The 12117-nt window shown below is 39.7% G+C and overlaps 1 protein-coding gene across 5 annotated transcripts; it reads left to right on the top strand.

Annotated features, from left to right (window-relative positions):
• The first annotated feature begins 5361 nt into the window (after positions 1 to 5361).
• Positions 5362 to 10375, top strand: LOC307029839 (uncharacterized protein). 5 transcript variants are annotated; one of them, XR_013805416.1, is made up of 6 exons: positions 5362 to 5448; positions 7065 to 7116; positions 7857 to 7999; positions 8185 to 8340; positions 8534 to 8627; positions 9566 to 10375. XR_013805416.1 is itself a non-coding variant. In XM_079665927.1 (5 exons), the coding sequence occupies exons 1-5, from the start codon at positions 5389 to 5391 to the stop codon at positions 9571 to 9573; spliced, it is 378 nt and encodes a 125-aa protein (XP_079522053.1). In that variant the 5' UTR covers positions 5379 to 5388; the 3' UTR covers positions 9574 to 10375. The 5 variants fall into 5 exon arrangements, 1 of the variants encoding a protein (XP_079522053.1); XR_013805417.1 differs by having other exon boundaries at positions 7857 to 8004; XR_013805419.1 differs by lacking the exon at positions 5362 to 5448 and adding an exon at positions 5461 to 6099 and having other exon boundaries at positions 6791 to 7116; positions 7857 to 8004.
• The last annotated feature ends 1742 nt before the right edge of the window (positions 10376 to 12117 follow it).

The raw sequence follows: 12117 nt of genomic DNA, 5'->3' as shown, positions 1-12117 counted from the left end.
AGGGTCAATAAATCATCAGACTTTAAAATCAGCTGCTGTTTGTTTCCTGTTCTTATTGGATAGGAAGGTGCAGACCTCTCCAACAGCTCCTCTAAATGTATGTGCTTACCTCTATTTCAGACATATTATAGACCCTCCAGAAAAACGCGGGCAAAATTCCTTGATTATGCAGGCTAAAATCGTTGATTATGCAATTAAACATGCGGGGTTTTTATGTGATTTTATGCGGTGAAACTGCGGGAAGTTGCGAAATATGCGGAAAGTTGCGAAATATGCTAAATATGCGGGAAAAAATTATCAATTTTTTTTAAAATATTGGGCTGTCTTATTTATTCTCTCTCACACACAACCTGCCACTAACGTTAAAACCCTTTACTATTCAATTAAAGACATTCAATGTGTATTTATTGTAAAAGCAATTGGGCTATTTTAATCACACACACACACCCCCCCCCCCCACACACACACACACACACATTTCTCCGCCTCATTCTGTTTTCATTTACTCGTTTGTTATCTGCAGCTTCAATCTTGTAGGCTACTCACTTCGTTTCTTGTAGCTCTCGAAAGGGTTTTGGAGGTTGATGCCTCGTGAACGTGAGTTGTTTGGCTTTCTTGTCCGCAGCAGCAGAAAGCATTTTCGAATGTTTGATGAATCAAAGTGGGTCGTCACCGTCGATTTTCTCTTATGCTCCAACACACAGTTGCACGGGGTGCAGAATAGTTTCCCCCCACTTTTTGCCCGGTCTTTAGTAGAAATGTTCGTCGGTAAATGAGATGGATTAGATATTTTCATCTTGGTGTTTTCTCTATCGTGTGAGCTCCACACGTTCACTCTATACAGTGTTGTTTACATTCTGTGATGCGCGAGCTGATGACGTCACGTCAAGACGAGTTAACTTTTTTTTCTTCTCAACTTTGTGTGGAAAAATGCGGGGATTATGCGGCTTTTTGATAAATATGCGGCCTTTTAAAAATCTGCGCCATTTTGCTGATTATGCGGTAAATTCTGCGATCGCAGAATCACGTTTTTCTGGAGGGTCTAATATTAGTTGTACTTAGGGTTAGGGTTTCAAGATGGACCCCAGCTATGATCCCGACCAAATGGACAAGAGATACCAGTTCATATTTACATCCAAATCTACAGCTGTGGGCGTAGACGTGGAGTCTGAATCACAAGTTCTGGTCGTGTTGATCCTCTCTGCTGGCCAATGTGCAGGCGATACATGATATGACCAGCATTGGTGTCCAACTGGATATCAGGAACTTCTATGTCCTTATGTTCACTGAAATGTGTTTCACTGGAAAACTGCACACCACCGTCCAACCAGAATAATCTTTTTTTATATATCCGAAAGAACAAAAAACTTAAAAGGATGCAGTCTGTGCCTTATGATGACTATACAGAAATTAAAAGAGGGTAAAGGGCTTGCTTTTCACTGAAGGTGTACCTGGCATGGTTTCATGTAACGAGTACAATTCATTGATTTATAATTGACCATGACCCCAGTGGTTTACTAACCGTAACTATGTTTTTACGCTGGCGACCATGGAGACAAGCTCACCATATCTTCACTAAGCTCTTATTTGAATCCAGACCACAATCTTTCCCTCGACTAAGAAAGTGGTTTTTGTGCCCTTAGAGGGAACAGACAGACTCTGTGTTGATAGAGGTGTCGGATCAGAATACATTTCTTGTGGTTAAAAAGGGTATGGACAAGTGATGTGTCCTTTTGTCCTTTTCTCGATTGCAGACTGCTAATAAGGATGCTCAAGATTTAGGGCAATTTGCAGTCATATCAATCTGCAGAAATAAGGGCCGGTCATTTAAAAGACAGCTGTGGCCAAAAAACACATTTGTTTCCCGTCTGATTTTCTTTCAGAACACAAAATGGGATACTTTTTGAATATTCACTTTTATATATTGAGGGTGCAAAGACTTTGTATTGATGATGGCTAAACTGTGCTAAAAGAAGGTTAGTAAAGAAAAGAAAAAGTTAACAAGAATAAGAAAACAGTGCAAGAGAAGGTAAGAGGTTAAAGACACACATAGCTGGAAGACAGACAGGAAGTAAAGACTAAAGGGAACAGTAGAAGAAGACAGACAGGAAGTAAACACTAACAGGAACACTGTATGGGCTCTGCAGCATATAAAGACTGGTTCATGGAAAATAAACTGAACACACTTGGACAGTTAGAGAAAGCATTGATCAGTGCAGTCACGTTGTTGTGGCTGCAGTTCGACCTGATGCTACGCAGTTAAAAGGGAGACGGCTTTCATGGCGGAATAAATGCAATCATTTTGAATTCACTAAAACTATGATTTTTTGTCATTTCCCTTGTAAAAATCTGGATATTAAGTATGCAAAGCGTACACACAGATACAATTTAAACAGAGAGGAGCCATACATTACAGTAAAGTAAATGTAGAACATTGATGGACTGTGAACATGCTGCAGTGTCACCTCCCCTGCTGTTTCTCTGTTGTTGACCCGCTCGTTACACCTGACTGTCCTCATCAGCTTTCATTGTCGTCTCATCAGGAGTTAGATCTAATGAGGGTCAGTCTCTCATTACCGCCCATGTCGGCTCACCCCAGTCTGACCTTTGACCTCTATCCTCCCTACGGCCAATCCAGTTTCTTTCTCCCCCCTCCTCTGCCAGCCTTACGGTCAAACACAACACAGCATTTTTAAAAGTGGTGACAGAATGCGTTAGGATGACAGAGGAAAAGAGCCAGATAATTAGAGGTCAATACAACTTCCATTCAAAGTAATCCCAAGTCCTGTTACTTTCGCAATCGGACAATATAAACAAAACAACCTAAGCAATAACAAACAAAGTTATGCTCAAAAGCAATACAATTAATATTAAAAAAAAATTGAAATTTGAATACATTTTCCACTACAACTACCAAGACTTCCAAATGACAAATACATTTGATTTTGAAGGATAGCCTTATGAGAGTAGGCGGGGGGGGGGGGGGGGGGGGGGGGGGGCGATGAGCAGCGGAGGTCACAGTGAGGGTGGAGGTTTAAGATTAGGGGCAACAATGAGTTAAATGTTCCCCTGCCAGACCATGCAGAGGACGAGGCATCCCCCAAGTGTAATTTGTCTGGAATAATTGAGTGTGTGTGTGTTTGTGTGTTTGTGTGTGTGTGTGTGTGTGTGTGTGTGTGTGTGCGTGTGTGCGTGCGTGCGTACGTGCGTGCGTGTGTGCGTGCATGTGTGTGTGTGTGTGTGTGTGTGTGTGTGTGTGTGTGTAGCCAGGGCTCAGGCCTGGCTCTCTGCTAGTTGGAGGTGAAGGGGCTCTCCAAAGAGAGTGGAGGACCCTCGCTGTCAGACAGGAATCTGAAGAGACCTCCCAGAAGCCTCGGCGGTGAGAGCCGGCCCTCACCTTGTTCCCTCTGCAGTCAGAGAACATGTTCACAACATCTCAGTCCAAGCGGATACTGACATGTTCTGTTGATAATGGGGCACACATGGACAAATGAATACCAACCCTAGTTAGGGTATGATATTATTGACTTTAAATCTTGTGTAAAGGAACAAACTGTAAAAACAGAAATAAAATCTATTTGCAGAGTCAAGCACCCAAGGTGAGATTTTAAATGTATACTTTTATTTTGTACAATACAGGAGGAGGATAAGGTCTACAGTTCGAAATTCTAATGTATTTCTCAGATCTCCAAAGAAAATAATCACTTTTGGTTCAAACTCACATGTGGGCCTATTGCTCCTCTGTATGATATCAATATTTGTAACTCAAAACTTATAATTTATATATTTTTTTACAACTTTCAGATCAAATATTATACATAATATATAATGTTGCGAGTGGTTGGAGTAGAGGTTTGGGGTTTGGAATAGGTATTGAGGATGGTATTAGGTGTAGGTAATGAGCGTGCTGCTGTTGGAGGAGGAGGTGTCAGTGACGGTATATTTAAATTTGTGTTTTTAAAGGCAACAAAATAATCCTTAATTTATAAATCCCAGAATAAGAATGATTCTTCATCAGACTGCTGTGAGCATCATGCGCTGGCTGATGGAGACTGGGGCCCTTTCTCATTTCACTCATTTCCCCTCCTCGACTCCTCGGTCCTCCGGCAGTGACCCGGAAATGGATTTCAGCGTGCCATGTTGAAGAGGACATCTCATTTCTCTAAATGCACAGGACCGAGGATCGAGCATCGAGGAGGCTCTCTGGATCATATCAGCACAATAGCGATGGTGGTATAGTGGTAAGCATTGCTGCCTTCAGAGCAATTGACCGTGAACAATTATTCTCTTCTGTTGGTGGGCATTAGTTCAGTCAGGACTTAGCTTGAAAACCAAAGGGTCGCCGCTTCAAGTCCCCCTTTCACCAAATACATAGTGTAGACCGGTAGCCGGAGAGGTGTCAGTTCTCCTCCTGGGCCATTGAGCAAGGCGCTGGAACACTGGCAGCCTCTTCACTCTGACACCTCTCCTTAATGCATGTGTATCATGTTCCCTGGTGATGATTCTCGTTTTCTGCTGCGACATTCGGACGGCAGGGTCAGAATTTGGCGGACAGAAAGTGTGGATGTATCCATTCTGGGTCACCCTTCTTTCCTAATTTATTCCACAACAGTTTGTTGTAATTAGAACCAATATCATAACACCTTAAACTCTATGAAACAATTTCAATAAAACATTGTGAACCCTTGTCAACAAACTTTAAATCTGCATCCACCTTAAATCTCTAATTTGCCTTCAATGATGATAATCATATGGAGCCAGATATGTGGTTGCAATTTACTTCATTTTGTATGACTATAAATAAATGCTGAAGCGAGTAAGTTATTGATGGCATTAATCAATACCTTTCAAACCTACTCTTCATGTCAGCCCTTTCTTATTCTGTGGTTAAAATGTAAGGTTCTTGTCCGGGAGAAATGTCAATCAGCCGTCCTGGGAACACTTCTTCTAACGGCTAGAGGGACATGGCAAGTCAGTGAAAACCACCGCTGTCTCATCAATAAAGAATGTGGAGCATTGTTGTTTTACAGTTAGCAGGGGGTCGAGGACAGCCCTGAAGAGACTGTGTGTGTGTGTGTGTGTGTGTGTGTGTGTGTGTGTGTGTGTGTGTGTGTGTGTGTGTGCGTGCGTGCGTGCGTGCGTACACTCTAAGAAATGGAATATGGATGTTGTTTGCATTAATTGCTTTTTTTATATTGAAACTACTAAGTAAATGCACTTTTTACAATTAAATCAAGAGACTTTAATTGCATTTATGTAAAAGTTCAACGTTTTGGGATTACATTACCATGTTGTGTTGTATTTAAATGGTAAAGTTATTTAAAACGCACGGATTGTCCCAAAGTGCTTGCCGTACTTTCTCAGCACATTCGCTGTAATACCGGGGACATGCGTCAGATGACAGAACTGCGTATTTTTCCCTTTTCTGTGCCATCCTGCGATTTTATGGTAAGTTTCTTAAATATTAACATATATTAAACACAAACGGTCCCTGAAACACAAAAGTTGATGTGTATTTTTGATTTCCCTGCTACCAACTGTATACTTTGATGATAGATTTGAAAAGCGGTGCAGCCTAGCTAATAGCTAGCTTAACGGTATCTTTTTAATGATGTTCCCTTGCACTTAAAAGTGTTAGAATATGTCACAAAAGAGGTGACATTTCAAGCTTTGTCTGTAGAAGTCTCAATCGTTATGTATTTAATGATTTTAGCTTGATGTGGTTATAATTAGTAATGTGAGCTTAACTTTTACCTCTGACCAAGTGTTAACGTTTTTTCCCTCCTTTTAAAAAAATGTGTTTTAAAATGTGCTTGATTTAAAGATTTGAGAGCCTGGTTGCAAATGCCAAAAAGGTCATAGTCGGTTAAGGTCTTCTAAGTCTGTTAAAAATAACTTCATCAAGTGTAACGCCCTGAGGGAGGTTTTTTTGTTAAATTGTAAAGCTTATTTGGAAGAAAGGTTTTTCCCATCTGCTGTTGTTGCGTCAACCGGAGCCGTGCTTGGTCGTTACGTTAATTATGTCGGTGAGGAATATCAAAGTGTGAATTATTTAAAGCATGTAAAGGAACGCACTCAACAAGCACATCTTCACTTAAAGTCCTTATCTTGCGTAATTTACTGTAGCTGAAAGATCATAGAACTGTTTCAAAATGCATTAACTTGTTGGGTCTTATTCCAGTAACACGTGATATAGATCGAATATCGTTTCCTATTTGCTGTAAATCACTTGTTAATATCGGGAAAATGGGTCAAATTCAGAGGTATCCAGAAAAGTCTGGATTCAAACTTGCCGCTGCTTGGTGCTGTTTCGTGACGTCACGTGTGGTTCCGCGAATCCTGGTGAGTTCAGCCCGTCCCAGCATCACACAGTGTAGCATTGCTGGTATAGCCGCATGTCAACTTTGTGTATCAGTGTTTATCTCCGAGTTTGTCTTGTTTTTTCCGGATCATGGTGAAGAGGTGTGTCGTTGGCGGGTGTAGCAACACCAATCGGGATGGTTTTACCGTTCATTTGTTCCCGAAAGAGAAGGTTTTACGGGAGAAATGGGAGCGATTTGTGCGATCCGGACGGCAGCAGGGAGCCAGACAGCGGCAGCCGGGAACCACACGTGACGTCACGAAATGGCCTGCTTCCAGAAGCAAAGTTTTTTTATTGGACCTAATATTTTTCCTTTTTTTACATATTATTCAGTATGAAATAAAGAAACATACATTGACTATCTGTTGCATACACCCCCCAGAAATCAACTGCCAAAAAAAGTTTTTAATGTAAGATAAGGACTTTAAGACAGCTCTTAAATAGACACGGAATTCACCCGACATAATCAGAGAGAGAGAGCAAGATTAAATCGTGGTAGTGGCAGGTACTTCCGCCGCAGATGCCACTATTTGCTGAGACTACTGCGGCTGCTGAAGGGGTGTTACTCTGGGTGCCGAGCCAAGCGAATGTTTGTGGCAGTTGCAACATTTTTATTTTTAATGAAAGTATATAGGATTAATTATTTTTGGCATGAAGTTCATTGTGTGACTAATTATCCAACTTTGAATTTCATATTTCCAAGTTGTTGGGGAGTAGCCAAATGTATCGATGAAAGCCGGTGGCTCAAAAGTACAGTAAGTATCCTTCACGTCTCCAAATAAGTTGAAGGCTAAATTAGTAGGATTTGTCAGTTAAAACAAACAATGTTCTAAATTGGCTTCAGCTCGAAGCACATGCCGTGTTTAAGATCAGTGGTGGAATGTAACCAACTACATTTACATTACTGCACAAAGTACAAGTACCACAGAAATATACTTGAGTATTTCCATTTTCTGCTACTCTGTACTTCTACTCAATTATATCTCAGTGGGAAATATTGTACTTTTACTACACTACATTTATTTGACACTTGTAGTTACCTTTTTAGATAATGTTTATATTCACATACATTTACTACTAATTTACTCAGTTATTTCCAAAATGTGCTCTATATTAACAAATCACAACATTAACACATCTTGTATATATGTAGATTTTTTATTATAAGAACATTGATTTTTATTCTATAATGATGCAACCCTTTTACAAAAGGCATTCTGCACAAAGTACTTTTTCTTTTGATACTTGATTATATTTGGCTAATACCACTTTGGTGCTTTACCTTAAGTATTATTTTGAACTTGGGACTATAGCAAGTAATGGAGTATTTATACTTTTACTTTAGTACAGGATCTGAGTACTTTTTCCACCACTGCTTAAGATCCAGCAATGGGTTGCTATATCCTGCACCTCACCCTGAATTATGTTAATGTGTGCAATAACAGTTGTTATTTACAGTACATTTTGATCATAACAAATGTATCTTTTTCTGTAGGTTTTGAATCTGGAGATGCAAACAGTGTACTGAGACTCAATCTACAAGGTACCAATTACTGAAGCACTATAAATTAAAAATCCTTCAGGACAAGCCCTTCATCACTGAGTTCGGAGAGCGATGGCCAGCTCTGTTTTCAGAGAGTGAGGTGATTTTTTAAATATTTTAATAGATGCATGTATAAGAAAAGAACCTCAGCTGAACTTCTTTGTTTTGTTTACACCAGTAGATGAACTCCTGTCCTTTCTGCTATGACACTTGATGGATATTATTATAGATGCAACAGCTTTCAACAAAACATTTTAACCTGTATCACAATGTGTTGCAGGTAAACGCAGAATTCACCCGCATCACCACCGTTCCGCTGCTGCCTACCTTCATGTCTCAACTGGATCGCCATTCGTCTCAGTTGATGAAGGTTTTCAAAAAGAAGGGAGGAACAGCAGGATGCAATTTGGGCCTGATCATGGCAGCCACGGACAAGGTATGTAGTTGTATTAAATTGTGTAGTTTTGGCACTGCAACACCATATTCTCTTTATCTCTCTCTCTTGTTGTCCCTCTCATATAAATATATTTTAACCTCTCTGACCCCCTTCCTTTGACTTGCCAAAAATCAGCACACAAGCATAATCAGTATTCTTGTATGGAGATTTTGAAAATGTGTTTGTCCCTCAGGATCCCACAGTTGAAACACGATGGGACTGTGTCCTTAAAGCGCTCTGCGTCTACATGAATGAATGTTCAGAGAGCTTCATAAAGGAATATTTTGGTAAGTTGAAACATAGCCAAACACAGATATATATATATATATATATATATAAATATATATATATATATATATATATAAACATTAAAGTAGAGACACTACATACTGATATACACCTGAACATCAGCAGGAGAGGACTCTTTAAAGTAGAGACACTACATACTGATATGCACCTGAACATCAGCAGGAGAGGACTCTTTAAAGTAGAGACACTACATACTGATATGCACCTGAACATCAGCAGGAGAGGACTCTTTAAAGTAGAGACACTACATACTGATATACACCTGAACATCAGCAGGAGAGGACTCTTTAAAGTAGAGACACTACATACTGATATACACCTGAACATCAGCAGGAGAGGAGTCTTTAAAGTAGAGACACTAAATACTGATATACACCTGAACGTCAGCAGGAGAGGACTCTTTAAAGTAGAGACACTACATACTGATATGCACCTGAACATCAGCAGGAGAGGACTCTTTAAAGTAGAGACACTACATACTGATATGCACCTGAACATCAGCAGGAGAGGACTCTTTAAAGTAGAGACACTACATACTGATATACACCTGAACATCAGCAGGAGAGGACTCTTTAAAGTAGAAACACTACATACTGATATACACCTGAACATCAGCAGGAGAGGACTCTTTAAAGTAGAGACACTACATACTGATATACACCTGAACATTTGCATAATATGTCCTCTTTAAATTAAAAGCAAAAATAACTACTTAAATAATTGAATTCGTTTTTTATTCAAAGTATTTGCTGCTACTTTGGTTATATTGTTCATGTACATTCACAACTACATGTATTTATTTACAATGGAAAATAATAAAAGGATTTGCTTATTTGTTTCATATTATAAAATGATGTGTGTCAGAGCTAGTTCTCATACTGATAATCATGAATACTATGTTCTAATCCCACTTTAGGAGGTTGAACTTCCAACAACACAAATGGAGCCAATGGTATTGGAACTCTATCTCGTGAGACACGAAGGAGCAGAGCCCGGGGAACCACTTGTGGATGTTGGTGTCATCATCGAGGGTGTTGGAGTGCTGCGAGAGCTGAAATACTTCACAAATGGCTTGGACTGATTTAAAGCCTCAATCTGAGCTACCCCAAGGAGCTGAAACATACATTTTAATTCATTCAAAAAGTATTGATGGGGTTGGATGGCAACAGACTGTGTCAACCAAGGTGCAGGTTCTGAAAAACAGATTACAAGAGTAATCCCAAGGACAAAATACTGTGACAGAGATAACGTCCAGTTAATTTCCACACACACACACACACACACACACACACACACACACACACACACACACACACACACACACACACACACACACACACACACACACACACACACACACACACACACACACACACACACACACACACACACACACACACACACACACACACACACACACACACACTTCTGCTTTTGAAAGTTCAAGGCTTATGTTCATGTATAACAGAGGCTAAGATTGACTGTAACACATTATGTGCTTGATCAATATTATGTGATGCGTTTCATCTAAGTGTTTGGAAAGACATTAAAAACACCATATTTGTAGTAAAGTTTTTTTTAATAAAATACTCATATAATAAGTCATTGTTGTAGCTTTTCAGCCCACGTGTTAACTTCTTGAGTCACTCGTGTTTCTCGTCACTGTCAAATTCAGCAGCTGTGGGTTTTTTAAGCAAAGACCTTTACAATTCTAATATGTGCACCTACCACCGAGTTAAGAGTTTTTTTGTTCTTGAATTGTTGTCACAATTCAGATGGTTGTTTGCAAAATGCAATGTTATAAGTGTACACTACTGCACTTTGTCTAAAATGAACATTTTAAATAAAGTGAGGGGAAAACAAATTACTGAGTTGTAGTCATTTGAATTACTTATATTGATAGAGCAATTTGGATTAAAATATATTGAGTGCAAATAACCCAATCCTACAACATAAATGGAACTAATTTGTGTTAAGTAATTACAACCTAACTGTGTTAGGTAAATCAGTGCACACTTTAAGTAAATACAACATAATTGGGTTAAGTAAAAACAACAATTTAAGTAAATTCAACATAACTGTGTTAAGCAAATACAACATAACTCTATGATGTAGAATTTAATTTTTTTTTTTTTCTTCTCCTTCTGACAGTAGGTGGCGCCAGATATGAACATTATATTTTCTCTGAACTGAATCAGGAGATACATACGCTTTTACAGTCAATAAAGAGAGAGCTGCCGGTTTAAAATTGCCTTACATTCATTAGTTTTTTTTTTTTAATATATATATATTTTTTTTATAACAAACCGTACATCAAAACATGTAACAACTAAACAAAACGTAACGGGGGAGGGGGGGGGGATGCAAGGATGACTTCCTAAGACAGCTGATTGTGACATACACAGGACATTACCTACACAATACATTATACATTACACAGGAGATGCCATATTGACAGGGTTAGATAGGAGAGCTGCGGACAGTGAACCGCAATCCTCCTGTCTCCCCTCAAAATCCCCCAGCAGAGAAGCTGCACGCTCCATGTTCAGTAGGTCCAGATACTCCCTCAGCCATGAGTCCCTAGTAAAGCAGGCTGGTTTGCGTTCCTTCCAGTTTAATAGGATGAGTCTTTTTGTGGCTAAACAGCCCAATGTCCAGAGCCGATCGGTAGTCCTTGCAGGATTGCCATCTGACTTGAGACCCAGTAGACATGCAATGGGACATGCAGGGAAATTAACTTTTAAAGATTCAGACAATAAGGATATTACTTCTGACCAAAGTTTTTTTACCGCTGGGCATTCCCAGAGTAGGTGCAACAATGTACCTCGCTTGCCACATTCATGCCAGCATAAATCTCTGTGTTTATTGTCCATCTTGGATTTTGTAACAGGGGTGATGTAAGCTCTATTTAGAATTTTGAACTGTATGATCCTGAATCTTACACATTTAGAAGAGAACATAGCTGACTGCCAAATGGAGTTCCATTGCAAAGCAGACAGAGAGATATTCAAGGTATGCTCCCAGGACAGTTGGACAGGAGAATAGGTATTCGGGGCAGCCCTAGATAATAGTTTATAAATGTTAGAGACCACACCTGATGATATGATTGCTTTCTTGAGGCGCTGGTCCTCTTCCATACATGAAGCAGGCATGGCTCCCTCCTTACATTTTGTACTAATAATAAATGCTAGTTGTGCATATGATAGAAAAGATGAGCCTGAGAGACCATACTGATTTTTGAGTTGTTGAAATGGAAGGGTTTGGTCTCTATATATCTGTCCAATTGTAGTAATACCAGCCTTCTGCCAGATATTATTACTTAAAGTGCCTCCTCCTGCAGAAATACAGGGGTTACTCCAAATGGGGCAAGATGGTAAAGAGAGCCCCTCTATGTTGAGTCTCCTGTGCAGTTGCTTTACAATAGAGCATGAAAAGCGGATGATGGTATTATCCATTGAGGGTGGTGGT

Source organism: Notothenia rossii, assembly GCF_949606895.1.
Source record: "Notothenia rossii genome assembly, chromosome: 2".
Lineage (NCBI taxonomy): Eukaryota > Metazoa > Chordata > Actinopteri > Perciformes > Nototheniidae > Notothenia > Notothenia rossii.
This window is presented reverse-complemented; position numbering and strand designations above follow the sequence as displayed.